Source organism: Nipponia nippon, unplaced genomic scaffold, assembly GCF_047370975.1.
Source record: "Nipponia nippon isolate SJK-2023a ecotype South Korea unplaced genomic scaffold, ASM4737097v1 scaffold_5, whole genome shotgun sequence".
In the NCBI taxonomy this organism is placed as follows: Eukaryota; Metazoa; Chordata; class Aves; order Pelecaniformes; family Threskiornithidae; genus Nipponia; species Nipponia nippon.
The window spans coordinates 81,756,324-81,772,466 of record NW_028262369.1 but is presented as its reverse complement, the minus strand read 5'-3'; the positions used below and the strand labels follow the sequence as shown (position 1 = coordinate 81,772,466).

The 16,143-nt window shown below is 37.4% G+C and overlaps 1 protein-coding gene across 1 annotated transcript in view; it reads left to right on the top strand.

Moving 5' to 3' along the window:
• TANK (TRAF family member associated NFKB activator) overlaps positions 1 to 16,143 on the top strand; it is a 29,674-nt gene that overhangs the window by 11,228 nt on the left and 2,303 nt on the right. The window contains exons 6-9 of the mRNA XM_087733613.1: positions 6,432 to 6,611; positions 7,898 to 7,974; positions 10,160 to 10,278; positions 11,926 to 12,506. Coding sequence (XP_087589739.1) covers positions 6,432 to 6,611; positions 7,898 to 7,974; positions 10,160 to 10,278; positions 11,926 to 12,506 — 957 coding nt within the window. The remainder of the gene's footprint in view (positions 1 to 6,431; positions 6,612 to 7,897; positions 7,975 to 10,159; positions 10,279 to 11,925; positions 12,507 to 16,143) is intronic.

Here is a 16,143-nt window from a genome sequence, read left to right as displayed (position 1 = left end):
TCTATTGTGATAAATGCTTTATATACTTTCATGGCAGCTGCCAATTTTTGCACTTTTTAAATGGAGAACTTCTGATGTATGATAAATAAAAAGGTAAACTGCATGGAATGAATGTATGGAACAAGTTGGGGAAAATGAACAGTAGCAAATCACCAGGACCACATGAAGTTAACCTAAGAGTTCTCACTTCTCTGTCTTTCTGAATAAATGAAGCAAAAGTAAAAAAAAAAAAAAAAAGGAGCTGATTCTTCACAGGATAGGTAGTCAGCCAGTGAAACTTCCTGCTTCAAGGGAAAATTGGACAACTTCATGGAAGAGAAATCTGCTGAGAGTTAATAAATACATAGAAACTATTACTAAGAAGGTCTGGGAATTTATTAAAGGATGTATCATGAATGCCTCCTGTTTTCTTGTACTCTTCCCTAGACGTCGTATTTTGACATCTGTTAGACCAAAAATCCGTCATCCTGTCACTGACCCAGTATAGTTGTCTTGTATCTGATTCAATAAAGTATTGGCTTTTTCAGCTATTGAAATTTGGAAGCTCAAATATACTATTTGAAAGCCTGTATTTTTCTGATTATATTCAATCCACATTCTGCTCTAAACCAAATAAATTATGTCTACAGGCATTGTCCCCTACTGCATTAACTGCTTTATTCTACTTCTCCACCAAAAATTTCAGGCTTGCAAAATGTACAGTTCCAGGTAATAAATTATGATTACGGTCTTTAAGTTAAAATGTTGCTGTTTCTTCCTGTTCTTCCCTGAAACTCAGTGTCTCTCCCATGGCTGGAGGTGCCTGGGTTTATCGATACCTGTTGAAACTTTCTTTTGCAAAGTCCAATGGGATCTCTCAGTGGCCTATATTCTGTCCTCCAGTAAAGTTAATAGAAATCCTGGATTTATTGTAAGAGGTGCATAGTTAGAGCTTAAATTTCAGAGATTTAAAATGAGGGAGGGGTTAGCTTTTCTGTGTTTTCTAGTAGGTGGCCATACTCGTGTATTTTACCTGCTGTTGTCAAATTCTGTTGCCAGTGTGTCATAATTCTTTTTTTTTTTTTAACATTTATCTTCACTGAAAGAGGTGAGTGGACCAGATTGACTCGGTGGTCAGTACCAAACTATATACAAGATTATCAGATTTTTTCAGTCCCCTGCTTGAGGAGACCAAAGGGACCTAAATTGCTGCCTGTTTTTGAGTACAGCCTGGCTAAACCTTATTAACTAGGAAGAATGTGGATCCAGTTACTGTTTCAGAGCCAAAGCTGCCCAGCAAACAGAAAACCTTAGTGAGCAAGATTAGACAATGTCAAGTAAAGCTTCTTCTGCATGCTGTTTTTAGTACAGAGTCAGACATCAGGATCCTTGTAAACTCCATAAAACATGAAGCTGAAGTCAATACCTGTGACAAGAAAACATGCTCATCTTCATGTGTTCCTGGGTCAAGAACCTCAGTATTAAACACCATGTGGAGTTTGTGGATCAGAATTTCTTGTGCCATGGAAAAGGGGAGGATACTGTATGTCAGGAATGAATAATGCGTATGGTATACAAAATTGTTCATCTGCAGTAAATGTGTAGGTCTTTTTTTGTGCAGGACATAAGCAGAGTAATGGCGGATGGTAGTCATCTTTGTGCTCAAAATTATGGTGCTAAAATGACTTAAGTAACTAAGAGCAGCTACTGCAGCAGTCTTGTAGAGTTGCATGTTCCAGTCAATACCAGCTTCTCTAGTGTCACTTTGTTTCCTGTCTTTGATGCAAAGAAAGCTGTGCTTCATGATTTTATGCTAGCTGACAATTTTATGCATTTAGCTGTTCTTTGCTGCTGGTATGATGTATGCAGTAGGATTAGTTAGGCCATGCTACCTAATATAATAAATTCTGGTATCGATAGCCTTTTTTCTTATTGCTTCATCTGTTTAAGCTATCTCTACCCAATAATAAAGAAGAGTTTGTGATTAAACTGTTAAGTTACAGTTAATATTCCCTGAGACCACTTACAGTAGTTCATCAGTTGAATAGTATTTTTTCGTGAAACCATCTGACAGTTTGTTTATTCTAGGAAGCCACTGAAACAGCCCATGATAGCACACTTCAGGGAAAAATAAAAGGACCTGCCTTTGCAGTAGTATAGTCTGGGGACTGACTGGCTGTAGAGCAGCTCTGCTGGAAAGGGGCTGGGGTCTTGTTAGACAGCAAGCTGAACACGAGCCAGCAGTATGTCCTGGCAGAAAAGAAGGGCAACAGCTTCTTGGGCTGTATTAACAGGAGCACAGCTAGCACACCCAGGGAAGCGAGTATCTCCCTCTATTCAGCATTCATTGGACTGTATCTAGAATACTACATCCAGTTTGGGGGCCTCCAGCACAGGAAAGACATTGATAAAGTAGAGTGAGCTCAGCAGAAGCCCCACTGAGGTAGCTGGGGGCTTGAGTACATACCCCATGAGAAGAAGCTGCAGAAACTGGACTTGTCCAGCCTGGAGAAGAGATGGCTTCAGGGGAAGCTGATAGCTTTCCAATACCTACGTTGAGGTTATCAGGCACATGGAGCCAGGCTCTTTATGGTGGTCCATGGTAAGAGGATGAGACACAATGGGCAGTTGAAACATGAAAGGTTCAGACTGGACATAAGGGAAAACTTTTCACCACGAGGACAGCCAGGCACTGGAAAAGGTTGCCCGGAGAGGTTGTGCAGTCTCCATCCTTGGGGAATTCAAGACCAAACTGAGTAACCTGATCAGACATTGTGACTGACCCTGCTTTGATTAGGAGTTAGAGAACCCTTGAGGTCCCTTCCAACTTGAATTATCCTCTGATCCTCCAAAAGAAAAGATATTGATCTGTTTATAATACAGATGTAACCTCTTTGCTGGCTGCTAATACCAGCATGCTTACTAGACCCATTGTGTGGCCAAGTACTTAACTGAGCCGGTATGAGCTTGTGTGACATACTCATTTGTCATGGCAGTTATAAACTTCAGCCAGTTTATAAATGTTGCCACAATGTTGCAAACACCCAAACTCAGTCAGTATTAGAAACTGTAAGATCATCAAGCTCTGAAGGGCTGTATTATTGAAAGATCCCAAAAGGTGTAATCGTTTTTCCAGTGTTTTTCCTGGTGTGATATCCTGATGGTGCACAAGAACAATGATTTACATCAGTATGTACTGATATATCTTCACTGCAACATGTCGCATGGCTCTTCTCACATTGGTTCCCATGTGGCTTTTCTCATTGCTTGCTTAAATCCTGCCCTCACTTCTTGCAGGAGAATGTAGGTGAAATGGAAGAGAACTACTAGCCATTACTGCAGTGCTCCCAGTTATCTGAAAGCTTTTGAAGGCCCACATTATTTGGAGCTGTAATAGTCCCAAACAGATAAATCACGTGTGTGCAGATCAATACTGTATCATAGGCTCAGTGAAAGAGTTATTTTACTGCCCTTAAGACGGAGTTGTTATTCAAGGGCAAGTGTTGTGTTTAACATAAGCTTTTTCCTAGGTGTTTGGATTTCCAGCAAATAATTTTCAAAGGAAAATACAGGAGAAGCTGCATCCTATTGGCTTTTTAAATTGGAAATGGAATTTGACCATGGAATGTTTGGGAAACCTGTGACCAAATAATGGCTCTGTGCTAGCTTGGGGTCTGTGAACCCACACCATAGAATATCACTGCCTTCCCATTCCTGGAAGGGCAAAGAGCAGTTCCCCATACTATAGCTACTGTGACTTTGTAGTCTTTAAAGAACATGGAAAAGGTATATAGTTATAAAATTTTGTCCAGCATCTGACCCTGCTGTAACTTTCTTCAAAGTATTTTCAGATCTGTTAAGAATACTTCTATGCATGTCTCCATCTCCTCTTAACATAAACTGTTATTTTTTTCCCACATCACTAGATATGATTGTCTTTTCTCATTCATCAGATACTTCCTTAACTTGCTTTGAACTTTCTGTGCCTCATAGTACTATAATTCTTCCTAGTCTTCTTCTTGTGCCATTTGAGAAAATGAAATCTAGCTGCTGTAGCATCAGTTGTAGAAGATGATGTATGGGTTCTTTAGCCTAAAATCTTCAGTCATCTTGTTTGTTTGTTTTTTCCCAGAACTATATCAAAAAATCTTTCTCCTTTTTTTCTCTTTTGCTGTTTGTTTGTTTGTTTGTTTGTTTGTTTGTTTGTTTTTCATCTGCTTCCCTGGATTCTTATCTACCATGGTGTATACAGATTCCACAGTAGACGAGTATGGAAAGTGATTCATGATCTGTCCTAGGACTATACATGTATTCCCCACACTACCTGCCAGAAGTGCAAAGCATGGAAGAAGGGTTAGGATTAAGGAAGTTAGCAACACCTAAAGCAGAAATACCTTGTCAATTCAAAGGTTGAAAGAATGGGATATGTAAGGTCTGCAGATGATGGTGAGAGAGGAATTTTTCCGGGATAAAAACATGCCATTTTTAGACAATGTTTTGAACCCACTGAGCAGAAGAGTCTTAATCTGGATCCCTGAGATACCACGCAAGTCCCGAGTTGCATTGAAGCTCTTACCATAGTTTTACTATTCAAAGTCACAACTGAAATTAAAGAAAAAAACAATGCCTTCAAAGCTGGTTTTCTGTGGGTTTTTTTATCCAGCTAGCATAACTTTTTGAGGCTAAACCGTTGTGTCAGCTGCATATACACACATCCATGCTTAACCACCTGGTGTCTCTGTATACCAGCTCTGGACCCATCCCTACATGGCTGTCATTGTCTAGTAGAGTACCCCCTACCTGCCTAATCTCCAAATGCACAACCTCACACTATTTAGGTCCCATTTGTAAATAAATGTTCTTTAAAAAGCACTTACTTCCTTCTTTCCTCTTCATCTTCCCCTATCTGTCTACAGGCTATCTCACTGCATTTCACTTACATTACTTCTTGCAGAGTTAACCCTTTGGGGTTACTTCTCTTACAGAGGCAGACATGGGGCTTCAGGCCACTTTTTGTGACCTTTGATCCAGTTCAAGATCAATGTTTCTATAGATTTAATAAACTGACAACTATAAGGTTTTCATAGCCACAGTTTTTAACCATAGGTTGTTTCTTGAAAATTATCCAAGGACTATCTTTGTGCATACTTGTTTGTTATATTCTTCAATTCATTCCACCAAAAAGCCCACATACATAAAAATTCCATAAATTACCAGATGGATAGTTAAAGTGGGGCCAGCCAATGCTTTTTATTTCACAAATCTTTATAGCATTGCAATATTTGCAATGTAATCCTGGTTATAAATACAAATTGTGGGACAAGAGGCTGGAGAGCAGCCCCACAGAAAGAGATCTGGGGGTTTGGGCTGATGGCAAGTTGAACAGGAGCCAACAGTGTGCCCTGGCAGCCAAAAGGGCCAACCGTGTCCTGGGGTGCATCAAGCACAGCATAGCTAGCCGGTCAAGGGAGGTGATTGTCCCACTCTACACTGCACTGGTGTGGCCCCACCTCGAGTACTGTGTGCAGTTTTGGACACCAGTATAAGAAGGACATCAGACTATTGGAGTGTGTCCAGAGGAGGGTGACCAAGATGATGAAAGGCTTCAAGGGCAAAAGTTAGGAGGAGCAGCTGAGGTGACTTGGTTTGTTCAGCTTGGAGAAGAGAAGGCTGAGGGGTGCCCTCATCGCAGTCTACAACTTCCTCAAGGTGGGCAGCGAAGGGGGAGGTGCTGATCTCCTCTCTCTGGTGACCAGCGATAGGACACAAGCAAATAGAATGAAGCTGCATCAAGGGAAGTTCAGGTTGGACATTAGGAAAAGGTTCTTCATGGAGAGGGTGGTCGGTCACAGGAACAGGCTCCCCAGGGAAGTGGTCACAGCACCAAGCCTCTCAGAGTTCAAGGAGCATCTGGACGACGCTCTTCTAGTCATATGGTTTAGTTTCAGGTAGTCCTGCGAGAAGCAGGGAGTTGAACTTGATGATCCTTATGGGTCCCTTCCAACTTGAGATGTTCTGTGATTCTATCCTTCGGTCTGCTCGAAAATTAAGGTAGCTGCAGAATATCACCTTCTTCAAAATTATTTAAGATTGATTGAAATTAATGAAATATTATTTTATATATTGTACATACAATATATTGTACATAAAATGTTAATATAAATTATATAGTAAGCGAACCAAGAGAGTGTCTTTATTTTTTATAAACACTAATATGACTTCATAAATTCAGAACATACAGTTGTTTTGAGTAATCATCTATGAGGAGTTATATCTATGTGTAGTGGTAGAAGGTCTTTACTACTAGTTTAAAATTAATAATGTAATAAATAAGACTGGCCCTTACTTATATTGCAGAAGCTTAATGTAGCTTATTCCAGACTGCTGAATAGTGATATTCCACAAGCCTCAATTCTATTAATTGTTGTGGTGTTTCTAAAATTATTTTTTAGGAACAGTTAGAAAGCGAGAGCATGAAGTTGAAGCAACTTCAGGACAAAAACAATCAAAAGGAAAGGAAGCTTATATCTATTATTTCCAACCAAGAAGATAAAATAAGAACTCTGAAAAGCAAATTGAAAGAATTAAATGAAGCACAAAAGGGTGTACAGATGCCAACATATAAAAGGGAGGTAAGATAAGCAACCAAGTAGAAATAAAATGAAAAAAACAAACATTTGTAAATTACTACTTCTTTCAAACATATTTATACTAATTATTCTAAGAAACTGATTTTAAATTTCAGCATTATATAATTACTAGGAAAACATTAAAGTATATAAAGCACATAGGGAACACTGAGCTATTAAATATGTATTGATTGGTTTGTGTGTTAATTATTTTATGCTATGTCACTAAAATTTTACTATTTGGGAAAACTCCAGATTAGTATTCTGTTTTATCATTTTCAGTTGGAAGTTTTCACCAAGATTGAGTTGATTTTTTCACTTTTATGCCACCCTATTTTTGTTGTAGAATAGCATCCAGAGTGCTACTCTGTCCTTATGGGATAGCTAGAGCGCAGTCATCAATGTGCATCTAACCATGTAAGCATATTTAACTAGCTAATTTAAAATGAGCGCAGGTAGGGGTAGGAGCGCAGCAACATGTAACTTGTTGCTATTAGGATTCCCAAGCGTTGCTTAACTCACTGTGGCAAGCATTTGTAACCCATCTTGCTAGGTATAAGGCAGCTCGAATGTGTCTACAGGAGCTGTGGTTGCACTTCAGCGGAAGATAAGACAAACCTGTAGGCTATGGGTCTGGGATTATAAACAATGTATCATTGAAATCAGCTGATTTAGCAGACATATGATCAAGTTCTGTGTCTGATTTGGAGCACATATGAAATACCCAGGCCATCTGGTAATGTAGATCTAGTGGAACTGCAGCTTAATGAGTGGTTATTATAAAAACTTTCCTTAATGCCTGGCAGATTTAAAACTATGTAATACTAGAGTGAACCACAAGGTGGTAGTCAAAGTTAATAACTTATTTAAAAACCTGCTAGAACTCTTGACATGCTAGCTTGTGATGTGTTCATTGACAATTTCAGTGAATAAATTGATTTATTGATTTTTAAGAGCTAAAATAGCTGGATACCTCGCTAACAAGCTTATACACAATACATAATCTTATCTTATACATGATTGAACCAGAATTACAGTCAAGCAGTATTCTTAGAACTAGTTTCCTTTCAAGGGAGTATGAGCAGAGGAATGCCACACTGAGTTGCCAAGTTAAACTAAAAATAGGAATTCACACAAACAGTAAAAAACTGATTTTGTCATTTTGTGAATGTTTTGAGAGCTTCCAGAAGGACTAGGTGAAGGATCCCATGAAGTTTTTATTCATATCAGGGTGAAGAGCAAAATGAATATGCTAACCCGTGATCAATATTTTCATATTTTACTTCAAGGTGAAAAGTAAGAAAGTTGTTCCAGATAAGCCTGAATTACCTCTAGGGATCTCTGGTATTTCTCCTATGCCTGAAAGGTAAATACTTTTGCAGCATTATTAAAATTGCTTTTAATTGTCTTTTCTGCTATTAAATAAGACCAGCTATTTCCCTCTTTTCTACACAGTACCTTAAAAAATGGATGGGGAGGAGAGCAGCGGAGGTCAAAGAGCTAGTGTGGGAAGGTAATAAAGCCAGCAACTATGTGGAATCATAGCTGGGGGCTTTGCAAGTATGTAGGGATAAGTTGGGAGGAAGAAAAATAGCCACTTGGTTCAGCAGGAGGTTAAACTCTGTGGGAAACTGCAGTGGATGTTAATGCTGGGTTTTGGGTAAGCGTTAACTCCCTTGCGTTAACTCTCTTCAGAACAGGAATGTACAACCATAATGGATTAACTGATGGCAGCACAGCAGAGGAGCCTGCTGCGCTGCCAGGAAGAGGTCTGATAGTCAGCATGAAGAAATAATTCTTGGCCTGATGCATCCTAAATGAGAGAGTTTGAAACCAAGTTTATCTGTAAGCTGAAGCCAGCCAGCCCTTGCTATGACCAAGGGACTAAAAGCAGTACATTTCCTGAGCAAGTATTCCCTCTTCTGCCAGTGTTTTGGGAAAAATATTGACCAACGTCTTAGGTTTGCATTTTTCACAGGATAGGCAGTCATACCACTTTTAACAATTTTGCTGAGATCAAGCAGAAGATTCTCTAAGGTGAGGCTAGGAGAGCATTAGGGAAAAGTATCATAAATTCTTGCCGTCTTATACTCTTGCCTAGGCACCTGCTTTTGGCCGCTCTCAGACGTAGGCTAGGTGAACTACGTGGATCTTTAGTCTGACTCACTACTGCTTTATGAGAAGAAAGAGAGGAAATAAGACTGTGTTGTGATAGAGTTTTTTGTCTTTACTGATTTTTATCTAAAAAATGAAAAGCCTTTACCTGTCTTCTGTCTCCCTCCTCTCAAATAGCTCCCTTACTTTACTGTTTTCTTGGAAAGAGGTATGTGACTGGTAAGATTACTGGTAATCTCACACTAGTAAGATTATAGTATCACAAATGTCTAGCAAATTAAGATTGATTCATCTAATCATATGTATATTTTAAAGCTCTGATTAGAAACTTCTGTTAAGAGTCTTCTTTAATTTCTTATTTATCAAAACACCTGAAAAATGGTCAGAATGTAGGTGTTAACAGTAGCAACTTTAACTCCTTCTGTAGATTTTTTTTCAAATGAGACACAAATAGACATTTGTGTCTTCAAAGAGAGAAGCACAGCAGAAGTAGGAACACAGCTTGTGACACTCCTGATTGCTATATGAATAAGCAATAAAAAGGAAAACAATTCACTGGATTGAAGAAAAATCCCTTTTGAGCTCTTTTGATACAAAGATGCAAAAGAGAACACAAATCTAGTTTGTCACCAACTTCACTTTTTCATCCTTGAAATTCATTTTATAAAATCCATGGTACTGTGCTTAGAAATGCAAATTACTCAGCAAGTTCATCAAAATTTCACAATGGAATTTTATGGATGCATCAATAACTGAATAATGTTGTGCCTTTGGGCACATAAAACTCACACCAGCACGAAGAACTATTTTTACCATTCTCAGTGTAGGTAACTAAATATCGTATGTCCATATGATACTCTGGAAAACATATAATAAAAAAAAATCCCTCAAAATAAAAGGAAAAGTCATGTGATATTGTATAAAACAGAGAAGGAATGAGTTCACGAGCCCCTCTCCAAAATGTCAGGTAGACAGAGAAGGAAGGAGCAGTAATAAATGCTTGTGTGTTCCTTCTCCTGCAAAGTCTGAAGCGCACAGAAAACAATTAATGTTCACAGCAGCAGCGTCTTATTTTCTCTAGAATGAGATGGAAACAGTACCCTTGTGAAAGATAAGCTGTTCCACAAAATACCTGAGGGATCTGAAAGAAATGTAAAGGCTGTTTTTTTGGCAGAGGTGTCCTTGCAGGGTCAGGACCTAAACTCGAATGTATGTGGGTATGATAGGACTAAACAGCTCTTCGACAACATTTTATTTTCCCGTTCTGCTTGCTGTTACTGAGGAGAACAAAAATAAGTATACATATGTTGAGGAACAAGGTATCCAAGAAAAGTAGCTTACACTATTGTTTTTCTCTGGTTTGTGGGTGTGACTAGATTAAAGGTCACAACAAGCTGAATTGGTTGACTCTTTAATTTACAATTTTGATCTTCCAGGGAGAATCTGGAGACCATTTTCCAGGACATGAAAGAAGAGTGTCATCGAATATGTATGCTAGCCAGAGAACAAACAGACCAACTGAGTAAATTTAAGATAAAGCCAGAACCTGAAACTGGTAATATCATACTTAAGCTCTTATTGTGATTCAACTGTTTGAAAGCTTTGCTTTATATTTGAAAATACTGTAAATTACACATACATAGAAGTACTTCCACTGTTTACCATCTGCCTTTTTCAAGTCTGTTCACATGGTGCTCAGTATTTCACCAAGAAAACACACCGCCAGTTTTGGCATTCTATGACGAATGCTCCAAATCACATGCTATAAAAGACAGTCATCACATCAATGGCTCTTGTAATTGTTTTGTCCCTTGGAGTGAGAGGCAGGCACTTACTACATGTGATATCCCATCATACTGTGTGAATGACAGCACTTGCTTGCTTTTATTTTAGCTGTCAGTTCAAAAGATGTCTGTTATGAATATCTCTAGCCCCATATCTGTTAGAGGAAAACTGCTGGACTGAGGAGAGTCAGAGGACTTATTTTCCAGACTTCCTTGTGCAGGCTTTGGAATACTGTGTTGTTATCCGGGACAAGAGCTTAATCCAACACTTCCTGAAAACAAAAGAAAGGCTTGATTTTTATTGCAACTGAAAGAGATCCTGAATGTCCAGTTCTGCTAATGCTTACATTTACTATAATGTAAGCTACTATGGGTATTCCCTACTAGCTTTTCTTAAGAGCAGGATCAGACTCTTAAGTGATTTCAAAAAACACCTGCCAAACTTACAGTTGAAGCAAAAGACACTGGTTTCATCACTTGCTTCTAATTTAGGTTATACCATTACTGAAGTTGTGTTACATGAAGTACTAATGTGTAGCTTGTGGCTTCAAATTGCTATGTCTGAACTGTATTGTTGTATTCTGATTGTACACTACTAAACTTTATTATTTGGGGGTGGGAATTTTGGGGGATGAGTGCTTAGCAACTTATTTCAGAATTGATTTGTTTTCCTTAAATAAGTGCCTAACTCAACTGTGTGGAAAGCTATACATAATATAGATTTAATCTGCTTGATTTCTGTTACTTCTGTGGCCCACATTACTACAATATCTGAGTGATGTCAGAAGGCTGCTGTACACTAAAGGTGTACTGAAGTTATTCTCTCACCTGATTAGGAGTAACCATATATATTATGACCATTTCTGTTAATAAAGTGCCAAAAATGAAGGGGGAATTCTCAAAACAAAGGGAAAATATGGTCCCACTTCTGAATAGTTATCCAATTTAAATATTTACCTAATTTGGAAACCAATGGGAGTTTGGTACCTGAATACCTTCTAAAATCGTGCTCATGGCACCTAGCATGTTCTTGGCACTGTGTGAAATGGGTCTGGTTCCAGCTTCTATTTCTGCCAGAACACTTCATAAATATATGCAAGTGTGTGTTAAGAGTATGGGACAACATAATTTTCAATAAAATGAAAATGTTTATAGCCGTAAATCAAAGAGAAATAGAATTATTAGAACAGAATTATTTCCTTTTATTTCCGTTCTGATAGTTCTTGCGTCAGAGCTAATGTTTGTGAAAGAGAGCTACGCCTCAAGCTGATTTCAAATAATAAAAATAAAGGTTGAAAAGCCAAGAAGGAAGATCAAAAACCTCTCAGGAAAAATACCCCAACACCACACCCTTAATAACTATACTTCAGTGGACTATTTAATGTTTTTTTCATTTTTTCTTCATTCTTTCTTCACAGAAATACAGTTTTCCATGCCGATACAGTGTACTGATAAAACTGATGAACAAGCAGAAGAGCTTTTTAAGCCTCGGGTTATAAAGGATATAAATAGAGGTGCATCATGCATCACATCTATCACACCAAGAGGAGTGGGCCAAGATGAGGACAACAACTATGTAGAATCACTTTCTAAATTTAATGTCAAGTTTCCACCTACAGACAATGACTCTGCTTTCTTGCAGAGCACTCAGGAAAAACCAACAGTTCCTTGTACTGGTATAGCTGAAAACATGCTTCAAGATCATCGTTTTAACCTGGAGCACAGAGACCGTGCTGTTAACCTCAGTAAATTGGAACCCAACTCATTTGAAGCTCATGGAGTTGATCTCATGACCTCAGCTTTACAAAGCTTAACTCCTGTTGACAAAACAAACCCCCCAAATCACGCAAACATGCCCATAGAAAATACCTGTGACAAAACACGTTTAAAAACAACAGATACTGGTTTCACATTTGTACCTAAGCACACAAACCACGGTGTACCTGAAGTAATTTTTAATTTAGAAGCTGCTGGGACAACCGTCAGAGGTCCTCATCAGGTATCTTTCTATAAATACTGCACATTTGAAAAAATGGTAATGATTCAGATAACCACTTTGCAAAGATCTTTGAGACATATTTTCTATGAGGTATCTCATCAGTCTTTTTTTAAGACAATATCTCTTGTCAGTTCTTCTTCCTGATACTGAAGTATGTGTACAAGGCACTTTTCCAGTGAAAGGGCAGGAATTTAAGCAGATGTAAGCACTGGATATGCTTGCACAAATTTCAGTTCATTTAGATATTGATTGCTTCTATATCTATTTCAAAGCTGTCACTAATCATAAGTTGCCCCCTAGATTACTTTCTTTCTACCCTTGATCTCAGCTGAATAGGGCACATATTTGTTTTAGTTGGTTTTAATGTACAGCAGAGAATATGACAAATGGACCAATTAAAAAGCTGAACAGATAAATACTTCACTGTGGAAAAATGATCCACTTTTTATCTCGATGTGAGGTAAAATGCACCCTAAAAAGCACCCTATTCTTCCCCTCTAAGAAAACTTAAATTTTTTTCTTCATCGTTTAAGCAGTCAAGGAGGAAAGCATATTTATTTTTTCAAATGAAGGGAAGTTCACTAAAATACTTTATTTTAGGTTCATGTAGGTACTTTGGGCTTGAATTTCAGTTATAGCTCCTTAAAGTCCATGGGAGCTTCTGAAACCAAGGCCTAGTTGCTGTAATGCAGAAAAACATTTCAGCAGGTTCTGATAATCACGTCTCTGAATACTTTGCTTCTTTTGTGTAACATCCTGTCTCAATTGAAATTGCTGGCAAAATTATTATGGACCGTTATAGACAGGGGTTTTTTACATTTCTGTGGCTTTTCTCACACCTTGTGAGAGGACAGCTTTTCAAGAATAAGCCAATAGTGATATTTAAGAATTCTGTGAGGGTGGATTTGGCATATTTTTACTATTTACACTGATGTGGTTTTGTGTTCTTTGCTACTGAAAAGGTTCATGCAACAGAAGAGCTTTACCTCTCAGTTTGGCCACTGCATGACATGCAAAACTAACATTTGGAAAACGTTTGTAGGACATGATAGCTTTGATGTTTTCTTCTCCTAAAATGTACCCAGTCTAGTTTAATTTTCTATTGCAAACCAGTTTTGGATGAAAAGTTTAAAGCACGGAAAGTTTGCTGTTCTTCATCATTGTATTTTAAACTATAAGCCTGATTTTTCAAAATGTATTTTAAATATCTATTTGTAATGTAGGAGATCTCCATTCTATAACAACTTACTAATCACAATTTTTATTGTGCTTTATTTTTCATTGGATCCTCAGTTAAGTTGTGACTGGGTTAAACAAATTAAACCATTTATTTTATCACTGGTAGAATTCCTGTGGAGCTGTGAAGCATTCACTCCATTGCTTGTTACTATCCTTTTTTTCTGTATTCCCTCTCCAGCTTGTTCTTTTACTAGTTAGTCTGTGTATTCATTTTTCAATAGATGGCACCCTGCATTGTATATTACAGCAAGTGAAACAGCTGGTATGTGATTATAAAATGATAGGGGAGTATGCAGCTTAAAAAGTAGAGAAGAATTGCGGTTGAATAGCAATAAGCCTTTGGTTTGACGATCGGTATTTCTGCAAAATAGGGAAATTAATTTGGAGCCATCATTTAAAATGTAAATGATCTACTTTGTGGAGAAAATGTAATAATGCTAACACTTGGAGAAAAGAAAGGCAATGGTGAACTGTTTCAGTATTTGTAAGTCATATCTACAATAGCACTGTAGAACATGCAGGACATTGATTAAAATGTTATTTCTTATCCAGAAGCTGGTTTGAAACAAGCCAATATTACTTTAGAATCCATTAAATGTACATCTGTGTATATCAATATATTTAAACATCCATCACCTTTATTCAGCTGCCTTCAAAAGAGGTTTTTAAGTATTTTTCCCAGTGAATTGGACTCAGCTTTAGAGTTTTCTGACTACTAATTGTGCTAAAGATTTGATTTACAGATAATATATATGTAGATTAAAATACTAATGCTTTTAAGAAGTTACATACATGCCCTTTTGACTATATTAACATTAGCAAAATTAATGCATAAACTTGTTCTTAGTGTTTTTACCACCTTTCTAAGGGGTAGTTACACTGCTTACAGCTCCCATCATCCCTGCCACTGGTGAAGCTCCAATAGGGAGGAATTATATACCTGATTTTTTTTTTGCTAGTGTAGATAAAACTTTCAAGTATTTACTACATATGTTAACTTATAAAATGGAAAACCCCATAAATGCAATAGATTTGGCAACAGTAAGTTCTTGGAACTGCTCTCAGTTGCTGTAATAAATTTAGCTCTTTCCTTCTATGTGGATACTAAATGTGAAAACTCAGTACTGTTTTCTTAGGATGTAACTTTTTAAAAAAAAACATGTGACTGAAAAGAGCAGCAGATTAAAATAAACATGGATATTAGTGGACCTAGGATTTTACAGACTACATTTAACCGAGACTTGCATATAGATGCATGTGTTTATCGGTATTCACAGTTTGAGGGGGTTGTTTCCACCAAAAATATTTCTAAGAATGTTCATGATTTTAAAAGCAAATTGATAGTCTATTGATCTTAATCTGAATATTAATGTTTTTGAAATGGAACATCTGCCTAAATATATCCCTACTCCGAAAAGCATATTAAGCACATGCTTAACACTCAAAGAAATGGAAGTTAAGTGCCTGCCTCAGTGGGTTGCTGGATGAGTACCTCCCCTTGTTGTGCTTCCAAGATTAGAAATCTTACTATGTCCTTTGTAGGGTTTTTAAAATACTATTTTATCTTTTTTCAAATGGTGCTTTACATCATAAGATATTAGAAACAAGTAATTCTAAACACATTTCTGTAGGGATGTTTAAGTGTGTCAGTGTCTAGATAGATTTAATATGCAATTTACACCAGCAGCATACAATAAGTAGACTCTTTGAGCTGAAAAAAGTGGTGTGATTGCACTTAATTACTAATTAGTCAATTTAATTATATGGATTGCTGACCATAATGAAAGACAGTAAATCTGCTATTGCTATCTGATAAGCTAAACAGTGTTTAAATAGGGAATGGACAGGAAATTGACTCCAAGAAGTTTCGCTGGTTTAAAAAGAAGGTTTAATGACTATGAAAGCCAGGTTAGTTGTACAGTGAGTTACCATGGGAGGAATAAACAATAGATTCTAACGATTTGGCATGACGAAATTTGAATAAAAGCTGAAAATTAAAACTCTTGGGTAAGTATCGAGAGCAAGGAATTTAAAACTTCTAAAGAAACTACTTTCTAAAGTATTCTTGCTTGCCTTTCTATGTGTGAGTGAAGCAAGAGAGAAGAAAACTGAGCCAAAAAAACTGTAGGGTGCTCTCCTCTTCTAGGTTCCATCCCCACATAGAGCTCATACCAGCTTGCTGCCATTCTGTCTACTTTGCAGTCACAGCAGTATGCATTTAGTTTTCAATTTACTCAAAACCCAATCGTCCTGAATGTGGAACGTAACTATGTGTTTTATCTTGTGTTGCTAATACTAAAGTAATGAAACTTAATTTTTAGCTTTACTTTGAAAACTGATAGAAGACTTTTTGATTCCTAGTTGGTATGATGCTAAATAATTAGTGTAAACTCTGACT